General features: G+C 48.1%; 1 protein-coding gene across 4 annotated transcripts in view; it reads right to left on the minus strand.

Moving 5' to 3' along the window:
• DEPDC5 (DEP domain containing 5, GATOR1 subcomplex subunit) overlaps nucleotides 1-15,987 on the minus strand; it is a 72,459-nt gene that overhangs the window by 17,225 nt on the left and 39,247 nt on the right. For 2 of the 4 annotated variants that reach the window (XM_070385811.1, XM_070385812.1), the window contains exons 29-33: nucleotides 13,803-13,970; nucleotides 11,126-11,345; nucleotides 8,843-8,976; nucleotides 3,076-3,184; nucleotides 290-355 (exon numbers count right to left, since the gene is read on the minus strand). In XM_070385811.1, coding sequence (XP_070241912.1) covers nucleotides 290-355; nucleotides 3,076-3,184; nucleotides 8,843-8,976; nucleotides 11,126-11,345; nucleotides 13,803-13,970 — 697 coding nt within the window. The remainder of the gene's footprint in view (nucleotides 1-289; nucleotides 356-3,075; nucleotides 3,185-8,842; nucleotides 8,977-11,125; nucleotides 11,346-13,802; nucleotides 13,971-15,987) is intronic. The other 2 variants (XM_070385814.1, XM_070385813.1) reach the window with 1 other exon arrangement.

Genomic DNA, 15,987 nt, shown 5'->3' on the forward strand with positions numbered 1-15,987 from the left:
GAGTTCAACCTTTAAGTCAGGTTGCTACGTCATATGGACAAAAACACCTAAAGGGGAAGATGCTACCATGTCAGTGGCAACCACGTGGGCAAAGACGGGGACACTGATACCCCTTTGTCGCCACCAACAGAAGGTACTGCATCTCCAAGATCAAATTCAATTTCAACTGCCCCTCAAACTCGGCTTCAGCCCAATTCCAGGTGTTTTCAGAACCAAGCTGAAGGCCAGGTCAAGGCTTCAGCTGACAGACAGGCATGCATGGGCTGCAGGGCCCTGGGGTTGGACTGACCTGCGGGTAGAAGGCGGATGATGCTGTGCGCGGGCTGCGGACAAACTCCATAAAGAAGGCCCCGTCCTGAGGTCAGAGCGGCAGGAAGCGGCGGCAGGTGCAAGAGGGTGGAGGATGGCACGTGGCCCAGCAGTGAACCATTGCAGGAGGAGGAAGGGACGAGAGAAAAAAACAAAAACAAGGAGGGAAGGAGAGAAAGAAGGGCACATGAGGGGAAAGGGAAAGAGAGAGAGAGAGAGAGAGAAAGAGAGACCCATTCACCCAGGAGGAAGATATCCAGATGCAAAGCGTTAGCAGAAACCCACACCTTCCCAGGCACAGCATCCCAGCCATGTAGGCGCAGCACCTGGGGGAAGGTGTGCCCAACCGCCTCAGGTCTCATCAGAGCCAAGCTCGGATGCCTGCGCCCCGACATAGCTCTGAACGTCCTTCAGACCCATGCCGAGGGGACGGGAAGGCCGCAGGGCAGCTTGTGTGTGTGGGGGCACAGGGCAGGACTGGGGGCAGGGTCCTGGCCTGGTGGGGAGACCCCCAGGCTTCTGGGTGATACGTGGACACCTGAAGCTTGTGCTTCCACCTGTTACTAAACACGGCAGCAGATGGGAGAAAAGGATTCAATGCAGGAAAAGTTTTTGCTAAATTTTCCAAGTGAACCAGGGACACAGAAGCAGCAGTACCTTCTCCTCTACTGGTTGTGTAATGACACCACGAAGCCGCTGAAACATTTATAGTGTCAGACACGTGTATGCTCACCAGGAGGAGCTCCTGGCATGGCCTCCCCGCCATCCCTGCAGGGTTCAGGTTGCCGTGGACTTCAAACATAAACGGCAGAGAGAACTTTTCCGATCACACCTCCCTCCCTCCTTCCTTCTTAAGGTCAAGACATATCCTCTTGTCTCTTCAAAATCTTTGCACTTTTTATGTCATCACTGAAATTTGGAACTGGCACTCCATATACCTGAAGGTCTCTGCTTGCCTACAACTTTTCTTTAATTCTAAAAGGAGAATCACTGAAGCATTTCACTGTCTGTTTTACCAGGACTGCTGTCCCGGCCCACCAGCCACGACAAGCTCCAGTAACGAGCAGCGGAAACGCGCATGCGGGTACCCTCCACACGTCCTGACGTGTAGGAGTCTCCCTGGAGACAGTGGCAGGCCGTCTCCTGACCCCTCTGCCTCCCCCGGACCACTTGGAAATCTACACCCGGCAGACCCCTGGCCACCTGTGTGGACTTCACTGTCTAGCCGGATGAGAAGGGGAGTGCTGTGGACAAGCCTCCCGTTTGGCCACTGGCATGTGTTAACCCTAATCCTTGTGGCTGTAAGCGCCCACTTCTCAGTGCGGTCCCCACACGGCTTCTAGTCCTGGGGGCAGCACAGGCACTGGTGTGTCCCATGCTCTGCTTGCGCCCCTCCTCTGCCAGAGCACACAGAAGTGGAGATGCTGACACGAGGCACCCGAGGACAGACGAAAAGACTTCCTTCACTGACGGTTGTTCCCGACGCACAGACTCCACTGGGGACTGGACCCAGAGCCACTGTCTCAGAGCTGGGCTTGCAGAACAGCCTACAAAAAAATCTGGTCCCCTGGCCGTTCCAGTCTGTGAATTGCGAGCTTTTCAAATTTTAAATGGTGGAGGAAGAGTCCACACGATAACCTGGGTCCTGCCTCTCAGCCCACAAAGACTAAAATATTTCTTAAGGTTTGCCGTCTCAGGTCTGTGAATTCCCCAAGTTGCCTGCAGCCTCGGCTGCTACTTTTCTCAAGATTTCAATCCCTCCATCCTAGTCATCTAATTCTAGGAACTTATCCTGAAGAAATAATCAGAGATGTGATCAAATAGTTATGTGCAAGGCTGTTGCAGCATTATTTGAAATTGTGAGACACTGCAGAATAATTATAAAAACTTTATGGAATACTTACCAAAAACTATTTTTAAAAATCTGAAACCACATACATGTTGTTTTAAACAAATAAAGGTCTAGTCACATGATGAAATATTTTATAGTGACTTTTTTTTTTTAAATCATGCTTTGGAGAAATAATGAGATGGGGAAATCTTCATGATGTGGTAGAAAAATAAATAAATAGGCAGATGGATATATAAGTTGGCCACAGTGTTGAAAAATAAAAAAACCTACTGAATCTTAAGTCTCTGAGTGAGAGAAACCAGATGAGGGAACGTGCGGCCACATGAGAACGATCTCAGGTTCTGAATTTCTGGGGAGAAGGAGCTGACAGAGTCGTACCTATTGGTCTTCGAAGGCAGGACAAGCCTGCCCTGTGGAGTTTTCAGCCCCTCTGCTGTACTCGCCAATCCTGTGCAGGGGCCAAAGTCCCAGGTTTTGTTTCTGTCTCCCAGGACACTCCCGTCCGACTACTTCTCAGGAGTCTATGCTGACTGATGGGCGTTTCGTTCACCAAAGAGGGAGCTCTCCTGGAATCTGCTTCAGCCGTTTTCTATCCTCCCCCCACCCACCCACCCCCATCCCTTCTCACCCTCACCAGGGAGGGCTGAGGATGGAGCTGAAGGGAAACCAGAGGCCAGCGTCACAGCTCAAGCCAGACCTTCAGGCTTGACTGACCCAATTAACCTGACTAATACACCTGCTTTCCTCAGGTAGTCAGCTTCCTTACAAGTCCCGCCATCAACACAGTGATGCTACCAAGGGTTCACCAATTCCTCAGCACACTTGGTTCTGGCTCCGAGGGCTGTGTGCTACCTTCCACAGCGAGGCCCTGAGTGCACACGCTGGCCCCCTGCCCATCCAAGGGGCTCCTTTACCTTTCGCGGGCTGTCCACATAGGTGGGAGTCATGGCTACACCGCCACTCTCGGCCGGCGGGGCGGAGCTCTTGACCCCGTGTGCCGCTGCCTGCTGCTCTCCCAGGCACCTGAGAGGAGGAAACACACACAGGCGGTTCTGCTCAGAGCCCAAGGAAGGACCAGCGTCGGCCATGACGAGCCGAAGGCTGCTCTGCGGCCCTCATCTCTGAAACACGCTTTTCCCTTTGTTTCTCCTCAGACCCTGTGTGGTGCCCTTAATTTCATTCACTGTCCTGAATGATTGCCAGCTGCCATTGAAAATCAGAAAATAGCTCAATTTTAAAAGCATCTTGGTGGTCCAGTGGTTAAGATGCAGAGGATGTGGGTTCAATCCCCTCGTGGAGGAAATAAGATCCTGCACGTCACACAGTGCAGCCAAAAAATAAACGAGTAAATAAAAGTATCTTGGCACAGCTTAGGGTTTACGTATTCCTTTGAAAAGGCAAGTGACATGGTTTGAGTCACTCCATCCGTGAACACCATGCTTTCAACTCTCTGCGACAGAGCTTTTCCTCAGTTTTTATTAAATAGACCACCAGAAGCACACTCTGAAAATTAGGGCTGTGTTACCGTTCAGCACAACTAAATAGGGTGGACCGTGTCAACTCTTCACACATTTTGAAGATGTGTTAATCTTGCAAATGCACACACTTAATCCCTCCCCACCCGCTAAAAAAAAGCCACGCACATAACAGGCATTATCTCAGACACAAGACAACTATGGTTTTCTTATGACATCTCCTCCTATCTTGGTTCTGGAGTCCATAAATGCTTACTTTCACATTTATTTTTCTAATTTCTTTTCCATACTAAAATAAACCATGAATCATTGTAACTTAGGGCTTCCCAAGTGGCTTAGTGGTAAAGAATCCACCTGCCAATGTGGGAGATCTGGGTTTGATCCCTGGGTTGGGAAGATCCTCTGGAGAAGAGAATGGCTTCCCACTCCAGTATTCTTTCTTGGAGAATCCCATAGACAGAGGAGCCTAGTGGGCTACAGTCCATTCAGTTCAGTTCAGTTCAGTTCAGTCGCTCAGTCACGTCCAACTCTGCGACCCCATGGACTGCAGCACGCCAGGCCTCCCTGTCCATCACCAACTCCCGGAGTTTACTCAAACTCACGTCCATTGAGTCGGTGATGGGTCAGTCCACGGGGTCACAAAAAGAATCAGACGTGACTTAACGACTAAGCAATAACAAACTGTAACTCAAATGAGCCCCCAAATTAGACTTTTACAGTATCACTGAATCTCTATTTGGTAAGTTCCAGGAGGCTCACATCCCAGTCTTAAATGCTCAGGTGTTACTGTGACACACCCTACTTGCAGTGGGCACTGTGAGGCTCAGACCCTCGTGTGGCTGCACTGCATCAGGAGCTGCCGTTTTGTCCAGCGGCCCCCCAGCAGCCCTCCAGGGGGGCCCATGCCCTTCCCCAGGCTGCCTGGGGACAATGAACCATCACCAAAGGGTGTAAACGCCTGGCCCTGGTCTAACCCGGCTCACTTCCAGGGGGAGACCGGAGGCGTCAGGGGCTTTTCCTGCAGCGGGGCCTCTCCCTCGGTCCTCTGCCCCCTCCCTCCCCTGGGAAACCAATTCGTGACGTTTCTCTCGTCTTAAATTCTGACACGTCTGTTACTGATGGTGAGGTTAACTCATATCGGAGATTAAAAACTGGTTTCCATAGTAACTTGCTACACTTTCTCTTTTTAGCTTTTATCATGGAAAATTTTCAAACCCATATGAAAATACAGGGTAATATAATCAAACCCATGATTTACCTGGACCCCAGGATCATTTATGATGGAGCCAATCTTGTCCCATCTATACCTACCCACCCCGATTATTTGGAAGCAAAACTCACATATGCTATTATTTCACCTGTAAACACTTCAGTGTGTATTGCATCTCTAGAAGAAAATAAAAGAATAACAATCCCATCAACACACTTAAATTTTTAAAAATTTTCTAGTATCATTATTTCTCGAATTGTCTCCAAAAAAACTTTTTACAGTGTGTTTGCTGGATGCAGTTAAGGTCCCTATGCTGCAGTCAGTCATGTCTCTCGAGCATCCTTTAAGCTGGAAGCTCTTTTCATCTCTCCATATCCTGCAATTTATCTGTGGGAGAAAGGAGCCCACTGGTCTTGTAAATTTACCATCTGGATGTGCTCATCACATCCCTTTATTGTTTACCCCGCTCCTCTGCGCCCAGCACTTCCTGAGAACTAGAAATTGTATCTAGAGGTTTGAGCACATTTAGGCTTGATGGGCAGGAACTTCTCCTCAAGCATGCTGTGTGCTTCTATCTGGAGGCCTCGGCATCTGGCGATGTGAGCGGTCACTGGTGATCTCTGCTAGATCCGTAAGCACATAGGAGCCCATACGTGGTAATGTTCGAGCACTCCCTCTGGACCCATTAGCTTGAATACTGGAGAGACAAACACCTCCCCACACCAATCGCTTGGCTACTCTGAAGGGTGATTCACATATGAAAAGCAGACTAAAAGTTCAACTCTGCCTAAGCCCCGTACATCGTGCCGTCTCTGCATCACATCATGGCATGTTCCTCTGGGCCTTGTCCACACACACCCACTGGGACATCCTCCTATGCTTCCTGGGAGCCATGGCCATTTCCCTGGCTGTGCTCCAGTGTTCCCTCGTCTGATGTGCATGACAACCCTCGTGTACTGAGCTGCAATCTATGTGCTGACCTATGGACCAGGGGTTGGGGATTCAGAGACACCTGGGACCTATCCTTGCCCTTGGAGGCTCCACAGCTCAGGGGAGGGAATGCCACCAAAAAAAACTGCTATGCTGTGCATGTCCACACGAGACACGTATGGGGCACGCTGCCTTCTTCCCAGAGGCCACGATGACTGCCACGTGGGCTCGCTCCCTGCTCTGACTCCCTGATGTCAGTTTCTCTCCATCAAACAGAAGCCACGGAGCCCATACTGCCCACAGCCCTTCTCCCGTGGCCCCTGCCTCCCACGAGAGCCTGACGCCATGTGAGCACCTCCAGGCAAAGACTCAGGGGAACCGGAGGAAACCGAGACACGTGATAAGACGGCAGGCCTACAGGTGAAACTTCTAAAGCTCTTCTTCATACTGCTGCAACACAGTTTTCCATAATAAAACTGGATCTGCTTGGGGTAGCAAAAAATAAAGAAAAGCACAAGGTAAAAAATGCCACATGAGCAAACATTACATAAAGGCCTGGCTCCCTCTGCTCGGCCTCTGCTCGGCCTCCAGCTCTGAGAAGAGGCACCACGTCGCCTGGGAGCAGCCATCTGGGGGAAAATACATCTCAGGGCCCCCTGTTCTGCCTCCTGCTATGGGGTCAGCTGAGCGCCCCCCACACATTAGGGGACACTGTCACCCCAAGGCATCTCTCCTCTTTCCATCTGAGCAGAAAGAGGCTCCATGGAGCGCTCGGAACAATGACTCACTGACACATTAAAATAAGATTCCCCCACCTCCAGCTTCACACCCCTCCCAGCAACATATGTTCCTTGTTCTTTTTTTCCAGCAGGAAAGGTCTGTGATTAGCTAAGGGACAATCTGCAGGTAGAGTTGTGGGGTCTTTCCTGGGTCAGACTTTCTGGAGGCCCCAGCACCCTCAATCATGGGCCTGACCTATCCCAGCTTTGCCTGTCATCTGTCCGCCCCCGCCCCCCCACCGTCACCCTGGCCACTCTCTTCCCTCCCCACTGTATCCCTTTCTCTCTACCCCATCCTTGCCTCCAGCCTCTGTTGCCTATCGCCTGGACCAGTCAGGCCTCTGCCTCCTGAGACCATCCACCAGGCCTTCCCATATGCAGGACCCATCTCTGAAAACACCACTTCTGCCAAAGACGCTGCATGAATATTTCACGATATTAAGGAACTGCTGTGACTTCTTAGGTGAATTATGATATTACGGCTTTAAGAGTACTTGTCTTTCAGAGATGCACACTGAAATCTTATAGAGGAAGAGATGAGATGTCTGGGGTTTTATAAGAAATAAAAAAGAAGAGAAGCAAGTGGGATATAAATGAAACAAGATTGGCCCTGAGTTAACAATCATTGAATCTGAGTGATGGGTAATTGGGGATTTATTATGTGAATCTACTTTTTTTTTTAATGTTTGAAATTTTACATTAAAATAAAGAAACTTCCAAACCACCGCTCTTGCTATGGGAACATGTAGGAACAGCTTCGAGTCTGACTTCCCACGCTGTCTTTGCAATTGTATCTCCCGCTGGGCCACAAGCTCACTCACATTACCTTCTGAAAGCTCAACATATGTGGGCTCCTGCAGGCACAGCTCGGAACCCCCCAGGCCTCTGGATAGACACCGGGGGGCACAGAGGGCACTTGATCTGGCTGGAAGGGTGGAGGGGCAGGGGTTAAGGCTTATGGCAATGTTTTCTCCTTTTCCCCAAGTCCCACCTCCCCAGGAATAAATGCATCCCTTCCTACAAAGACATCTTAAATCCCACATCCCAAAGCAAGATGGGATCCCCCTGGGGTCCTGAGAGCTGCAGCGCCTGCTCTTCACGAAGGGACCACACACTCTAACGCCTAGAGAAGCTGGTCGGGTGGCGGACTGAGGGACCAAGTCAAGTCCAAGCACAGAGGATGCACTGGCTCCACAGTGAACCAGGGCACAAGCCCACCTAAAGTGCCAGCCCATCCACCATGGCCAGGCTTGAACGGGGACCCAGTGCTAACTGAGTCTCCACTAGCTCAAGCCAAGCAAATATTACATATTATATGTAACATACCTTTGTATGACATTATCTATATTTTTCATATAACCACGCATCATGTAGGTATATGTTATCTATTTTTTCATATAGGAATTCACTAGGAAATTAAGATTTTTTTTTTTAAGGCTTTTTTTTTTTTTTACTACTTATTTATTTATGTATTTTGGCTGTGCAGCACATGTGATCTTAGTTTCCCAGTCAGGGACTGAATCCATGCCGCTTGCAGTGGAAGCACAGAGTTTTAACCACTGGACCACCAGGCCTCGGAAGTCAAGATTTTTATATGAACTCTTCAAACAAACAAAAAAATTGTTCAAATATTGCCCAAATATTCTAAAAATATTCTGTGTTTTTTGGATAGAGAAACTACTCTTTAATGGTGGCTATGTGTCATTGTAAGTTTATCTATACCGATGGACAGAGGAGCATGGTGGGCTACAGTCCATGGGATCGCAAAGAGTCAGACACGAATTATGACCAGACTAAACCACTACCACACCCACAGAGTGTGAAACACCAAGAGTGAAGCTCGATGTAAATAAACGGTGCACTTTGGGTCCATCAGTTGCACCAAATGGGCTGCTCAGTGAGGGACGGGGATACTGTGTGGGGAAGGGTGCATATGGGAACCCTCTGTTCCACTCAATTGTGCCTTGAACCTAAAACTGGATTAAAAACAGAAAAGTCTATTAAAAATAAAGACAAACAAAAAATCAACCCACTAACAAAAAAAAAAAACAACAAAAAACATTGTGGGGAAAAAAAAAACAATTGTACATGTATTTCAAATCAAGCTCCAGACTTCAAGTTCATAAATTCTGGCCTATTTCATGACATTCAACACTTACCATGTATTAACCTTTCTTTTCACCTGCCTGTCTTTTGTCAATTACTGGCTCCTTGGCAGACAGCACCAACATTTCACCGCACTTGGGCCTACGGGGCATGGAGGTATCTCCCTCCACCGGGCACTTACTTCTGACTGGCCTCCATCTCCAGCAGGGCAGACAGAGCTGAGGTTCCCTTCTTCCCAACCGGGGGGCCGGCCGACTCGAGAGAGTGCGTGGGGATGGGCCCGGCCATCTGCAAGCCTTTCATGGTGGCCCCTTTCTAGAGCAGAGAGAAGGAAACAGGCCATCAGATGCTGCTGTGTCCGCTGTGCCTCAGGTTCTGGGAACCTATTAGTACAGTCCGGGAAGATGAGATCCAGGAGCTGGAAATGCCAGGAAACAACTTTTTACCAAACCAAAAGTCCCAAGTAGCTGTCAGACTCAAAACAAACTGCCTCTTTGAGGCGGTTTACTTACATTTTACTTTTATCACAGTTTGAGGAAGTAAACAATGTTACATCTACATTATGGAAAAAGAAACTAAGTCTCAGAAAAGTGAAGTTCAGTTCAGTTCAGTTCAGTCGCTCAGTCCTGTCCGACTCTTTGTGACCCCGTGAACCACAGCACACCAGGCTTCCCTGTCCATCACCAACTCCCGGAGTCCACCCAAACCCATGTCCATCGAGTCATGATGGCATCCAACCATCTGATCCTCTGTCGTCCCCTTCTCCTCCTGCCCTCAATCTTTCCCAGCATCAGAGTCTTTTCCAATGAGTCAGCTCTTCACACCAGGTGGCCAAAGTATTGGAGTTTCAGCCTCAACATCAGGCCTTTCAATGAACACCCAGGACTGATCTCCTTTAGGATGGACTGGTTGGATGTCCTTGCAGTCCAAGGGACTCTCAAGAGTCTTCTCCAACACAAAATTCAAAAGCATCAATTCTTCGGCTCTCAGCTTTCTTTATAGTCCAACTCTCACATCCATACATGACCACTGGAAAAACCATAGCCTTGACTATTCGGACCTTTGTTGGCAAAGTAATGTCTCTTCTTTTTAATATGCTGTCTAGGTTGGTCATAACTTTCCTTCCAAGGAGTAAGCCTCTTTTAATTTCATGGCTGCAGTCACCATCTGCAGTGATTTTGGAGCCCCCAAAAATAAAGTCTGACACTGTTTCCAGTTTCCCCATCTATTTGCCATGAAGTGATGGGACCAGATGCCATGATCTTAGTTTTCTGAATGTTGAGCTTTAAGCCAACTTTTTCATTCTCCACTTTCACTTTCATCAAGAGGCTCTTTAGTTCTTCTTTACTTTCTGCCATAAGGGTGGTGTCATCTGCATATCTAAGGTTATTGATATTTCTTCCAGAAATCTTGATTTCAGCTTGTGCTTCCTCCAGTCCAGCGTTTCTCATGATGTACTCTGCATATAAGTTAAATAAGCAGGGTGACAATATACAGCCTTGACATATTCCTTTTCCTATTTGGAACCAGTCTGTTGTTCCATGTCCAGTTGACTTGACTCCAAAACCAAGGTTCTTTCCACTACACAGCTCTCCTGGAAATGATGCTGTGTACAGAAGACAGCTGAACTTGAGGTTAAAAACAAAAAGTAAAAACACAACTGATGATGAAACACTGCTCAGCAATGGACAGGAATGAACTGTGGAGTCAAGCGACAAGTTAGATGAATGCCAAAGGCGTTATGCCGAGGGGAAGAACGCAGCCTGGAAAGATTATGCGCTGTATGATCCCATTTATAGGGTATTTGGAAAAGACAACTGTAGAGCGATGGAGAACAGACCAGTGTCCACCAGGGTTAGAGATGGAGGGATAGTGCGACTCTAAAGGGTGCTGGGAGAGCTTTCCTTGGAGTGATGGAACTGTTCTGTGTCCTGACGGTGGCGGTGATGGTGGTGGCATGAAGCTATACGTTTATAAAACTGAGAGACCTGTGTGCACAGCCACACAGGCGTGCACATGGGCCGAATCATCCCAGATCAGCCCTTTGTTAGCTGGGTGTCCTGAGACACATCCTCCCATCACCGCTACAAGCCTCAGCACCCTCACTGGGGAGTGAGTCACTGAAAGGAGGCCCAAGGGTGCGGGTAAACTCTACAAGTGACTGAAGTGACATGGCTGCTGTTGAGCAATCCGGTACCAGGGCACACAGGCAGCTGTGCCTGACACCGGGAACCCTGCAGGGAGCTCATGGAGGGCTTTGTCTTCGGGTGGGGAGCTTTCCCCCGCTTCCCCCACCACCAACCACTGCATCCTGCACTGAAGAAGAACCCACTCTGCTGGACTGAACATAATCTCTGGGGGGCTGTGGGGTAAAGAACTGGCCGGGGAGGGGCTGCTGACGTGAGAAGAGGCGGTCCCTGCAGCCCACACCCGGCTCAGCCCGCGAGGGGCCCCGGGGCCTCACCCGCATCATGCGGTCCGAGCGGTGCCGCCGGCGGATGCGGTTCAGGCCCTCCACGAAGCGGATGAAGCCGTCCAGGAGCTGCCACTCCTCCTCGTCGGCCCGCGGCCGGTCCCCGTAGATGTCGCAGTGCGCCTCTCCCTCCGTGATGCGCTTGGTGGCGGTGACGCAGGCCGGCAGCAGCAGGAAGCGTGTCCTCCAGAACTTCAGGGACTCGATTAAGCTGCGGAGAGATACAGCGGGAAAACGGCTGGAGGTGAGACCAAGCCAGTGGAGGTGAGACCAAGCCAGTGGAGGTGAGACCAAGCCGGTGATAGAAGCACCTCCAGCGAGGTGCATCCATCTCAGCACCCCCCCCACCCCCACCTCCAGAGTGGGGTGTGGAGGGTCCATCTGCCTGGGAGCATGTGCCCATCTGAGGTTGCAGGCTCCAAGGGAAGACCTCCAAGGCTGCTCTTCCCTTCTACCCCAGAGACACTGGAATGCTTGTGTGCACCCAGGCCCAGTGCAACGGCAGCCTTTTATCATTACAACCATAAATCACACATAAAAATGAAAAGTTAAAAACAAGACATCAGAAAGCTTTTTATGTAGAGAATGCATATACAACAAGGTCCTACTGCACAGCACAGAGAACTATATTCAATAGCTTATGATCATCAAAAAGAACGAAATACTAGCCAGGACAGGGAATCAACCTAGATGTCCGTCAGCAGACAAAAGGATAAAAAAGCTGTGGTACATATACACAATGGAATATTACTCAGCCATTAAAAAGAATGCATTTGAATCAGTTCTAATGAGGTGGATGAAACTGAAGCCTATTACACAGAGTGAAGTAAGTCAGAAAGAAAAACACCAATACCGTATACTAATGCATATATATGGAATTTAGAAAGATGGTAATGATGACCCTATATGCGAGACAGCAAAAGAGACACAGATGTATAGAACAGTCTTTTGGACTCTGTAGGAGAAGGCGAGGGTGGGATGATTTTAGAGAACAGCATTGAAACATGTATATTATCCTATGTGAAACAGATTGCCAGTCCAGGTTCGATGTATGAGACAGGGTGCTCAGGGCTGGTGCACTGGGATGACCCTGAGGGATGGGATGGGGAGGGAGGTGGGAGGGGGGTTCAGGATGGGGAACACATGTACACCCATGGCTGAGTCATGTGAATATATGGCAAAAAACACAATATTGTAAAGTAATTAGCCTCCAATTAAAAAACAAAGAAGAAAATACCGCCATTACTGTGACATGGATGCACCTAGATATTATCATAATGGATGGAGTAAGTCAGAGAAACAAATATCATGGCACCACTTAAATGTGGAATCTGAAAGAACGGTACAAATGAACAAAACAGAAATTGAATCACAGATGTAGAAAACAAACTTAACCAGTTACCAAGGAGGAAAGAGAGTGGGGAGAGACAAATTGGGAGACTGGGATTGACATATACACGCTACTATATATAAAATAGGGCTTCCCTGGTGGCTCAGTTGGTAAAGAATCTGCCTGTAACGCAGGAGGCCCGAGTTCGATCCCTGGGCCGGGAATATCCCCTGGAAACAGAAATGGCAACCCACTCCAGTATTCTTGACTGGGAAATCCCACAGACAGAGGAGCCTGGCAGGCTACAGACCATGGGGTCGAAAAGAGTCAGACATGACTGAGTGACTAAACCACCATATATAAAATAGATAACTAGTAAGAACCTACTGTACAGCACAAGGAATTCCACTCAATACTTTGTAATGATCTATATGAGATAAGAATCTAAAAAAGAGTAGACAAATGTATGTGTATAACTGATTCACTTTGCTGGATGCCTGAAACTAACACAGCACTATAAATCAACTATACTCCAATTAAAAAAAAAAAGAAAAAAATGTACATTTACATGAAACCATCACACTGCACACCTTATGTATATACTATTTTTGTCAATTATACCGCAATAAAGCTGAAAAAAGATTTTTAAAAATCCTAGGATAAACCATGGGGGGGCTTCTCTGGTGGCTCAGATGGTAAAGAATCTGTCTGCAATACAGGCGACCCCGGTTCGATTCCTGGGTGGGGACGATCCCCTGGAGAAAGGAATGGCAACCTACTCCAGTATTCTAGGAGCCTGGTGGGCTACAGACCAAGGGTTGCAAAGAGTCGGACACAACTGAGTGACTACACTTTCACTTTCACAGGATAAACCATAATGGAAAAGAATATTAAAAAAAGAAAGTACATATATAACTGAACCACTTTGCTATATAGCAGAAATTAATGTGACATTATAAATCTACTACACCTCAATGAAAAAAAAAAGTTACAAGCACTCAGGAAGATGTGAAGAGCACGGACATTCCACCAAAGGGCACATCCTCACCAGGTTTTTTTGCTCTTTGTTGTTCCATATGGTAAAACACATGTAACACCATTTAGCATTATAATGATCTTTAAGAGCACATTCAGTGGCGCTCAGTACATTCACACTGCTGTGTGATCGTCCTCGTCCATCTCATCACTGAGTTTTTAACCCAATCCAGATGTGTTTTTCCCTCCACTTTTTTTTCCCTAAGAATGCCCTCATTTTACAATCAGGAGGAAGAACAGAGGCATTAGATTACAGACATGTGGCAGGCCACGATGGGAGGAAGCCAACTCGGGCTCTCTGACCTGAAGTCCTCGGAGCCGGCAGAGCAGATGTACTGATCTAAGTAATTCCACTTGTACTCCTCCAGTCGCTCATGCGAGAATTCCACCCAACAGGAGACGAACTCTGAATCGGAGTGGGAGGGGCAGAGGCTGTAGGTGTAGTGGATCTGGGCGGACTCGTACGGGTACCTGAAAAACAAAGGTCCAAACAAGGATATCCGCCAACTCTTCTGTACCTTTTCTTTCTCAGTATTCTTGGCATTCAAGCACAGTGACCAACTCATCTCAGGGGGCTGGTAATGGAGATGTCTCAGTTTTTAAACCAGAAAAACATCTACTTCTGCAGTATTGATTATGCCAAAGCCTTCGACTGTGTAGATCACAACAAACTAGAAAATTCTTCAAGAGACGGGAATACCAGACCACCTGACCTGCCTCCTGAGAAATCTGTATGCAGGGCAAGAAGCAACAGTTAGAACTGGACATGGAACAACAGACTGGTTCCAAATTGGGAAAGAAGTATGTCAAGGCTGTACATTGTCACCCTGCTTATTTAACTTATATGCAGAGTACATCATGAGAAACGCTGGGCTGGATGAAGCACAAGCTGGAATCAAGATTGCCAGGAGAAATATCTATAACCTCAGATACGCAGATGACACCACCCTTATGGCAGAAAGTGAAGAAAAGCTAAAGAGCCTCTTGATGAAAGAGAAAGAGGAGAGTGAAAAAGCTGGCTTAAAACTCAACATTCAGAAAATGAATGGCATCCGGTCCCATCACTTCACAGCAAATAGATGGGGAAACAATGGAAACAGTAAGAGACTTTATTTTCTTGGGCTCCGAAATCACTGCAGATGGTGACTGCAGCCATGAAATTAAAACAAGTTTGCTCCTTGGAAGAAAAGCTATGACCAACCTAGCTGCTGCTGCTGCTAAGTCGCTTCAGTCGTGTCCGACTCTGGCGAACCCATAGACAGAAGCCCACCAGGCTCCGCCATCCCTGGGATTCTCCAGGCAGGAACACTGGAGTGGGTTGCCATTTCCTTCTCCAATGCATGAAAGTGAAGTTGCTCAGTCGTGTCCGACTCTAGCGACCCCATGGACTGTAGCCTACCAGGCTCCTCCGTCCATGGGATTTTCCAGGCAAAAGTACTGGAATGGGGTGCCATTGCCTTCTCCGACCAACCTAGACAGCATATTAAAAAGCAGAGACATTACGTTGCTGACAAAGGTCCGTCTAGTCAAAGCTATGGTTTTTCCAGTAGTCATGTATGAATTTGAGAGTTGGACTAGAAAGAAAACTGAGCGCTTAAGAATTGATGCTTTTGAAGTGTGGTATTGGAGAAGACTCTTGAGAGTCCCTTGGATTGCAAGGAGATCCAACCAGTCCATCCTAAAGGAAATCAGTCCTGAATTCATTGGAAGGACTGATGATGCTGAAGCTGAAACTCCAATACTTTGGCCACCTGATGCGAAGAACTGACTCCTTGGAAAAGACCCTGATGCTGGGAAATATTGAAGGCAGGAAGAGAAAGGGACAACAGAGGATGAGACGGTTGGACGGCATCACCGACTCAATGGATATAATTTTGAATAAGCTCCGGGAGTTGGTAATGGACAGGGAAGCCTCGTGTGCTACAGTCCACGGAGTTGCAAAGAGTTGGACATGAATGAATGACTGAACCAAAACCTTCTTATTCTTCTATCATATTCTTTGTTTTTAACTGGAGTGTTAAGACTCATGCTAAACATTGTAAGCTGGATCAAATCCCTTTCAGAAATAGGTGAACTGCAACCATAAAACACAACCCTGGAAAGCAGACTTTCCTGGTGGTGCGTGGAAATCCGCTGCCAATGCAGGGGACACTGGTTGGATCCCTGGTCCAGGAAGATTCCACATGCAGCTGAGCAACTAAGCCCATGCGCCCCAACTGCTGGAGCCCAAGCACCTAGAGCGTGTGCTCTGCAACAAAAGAGGTCACTGCAGTGAGAAGCCTACACAGAGCAACTAGCCCAGACACCAGCCCCGCCCCTGCTGGCCTCAACCAGCCCTTGCAAAGCAATGAAGACCCAGTGGGGCCAAAGATAAATACATAAAAATTAAAAAAAGAAAACCTGGGAAACAAAACAGTAACTCCAAAACAACAACTACTCACTCAATCTCCCCGGTGTGAATATACATGCAATTCAGTATGCGGACAGT

The sequence above is a fragment of the Bos mutus genome, chromosome 17, assembly GCF_027580195.1.
Source record: "Bos mutus isolate GX-2022 chromosome 17, NWIPB_WYAK_1.1, whole genome shotgun sequence".
Classification (NCBI taxonomy): Eukaryota; Metazoa; Chordata; class Mammalia; order Artiodactyla; family Bovidae; genus Bos; species Bos mutus.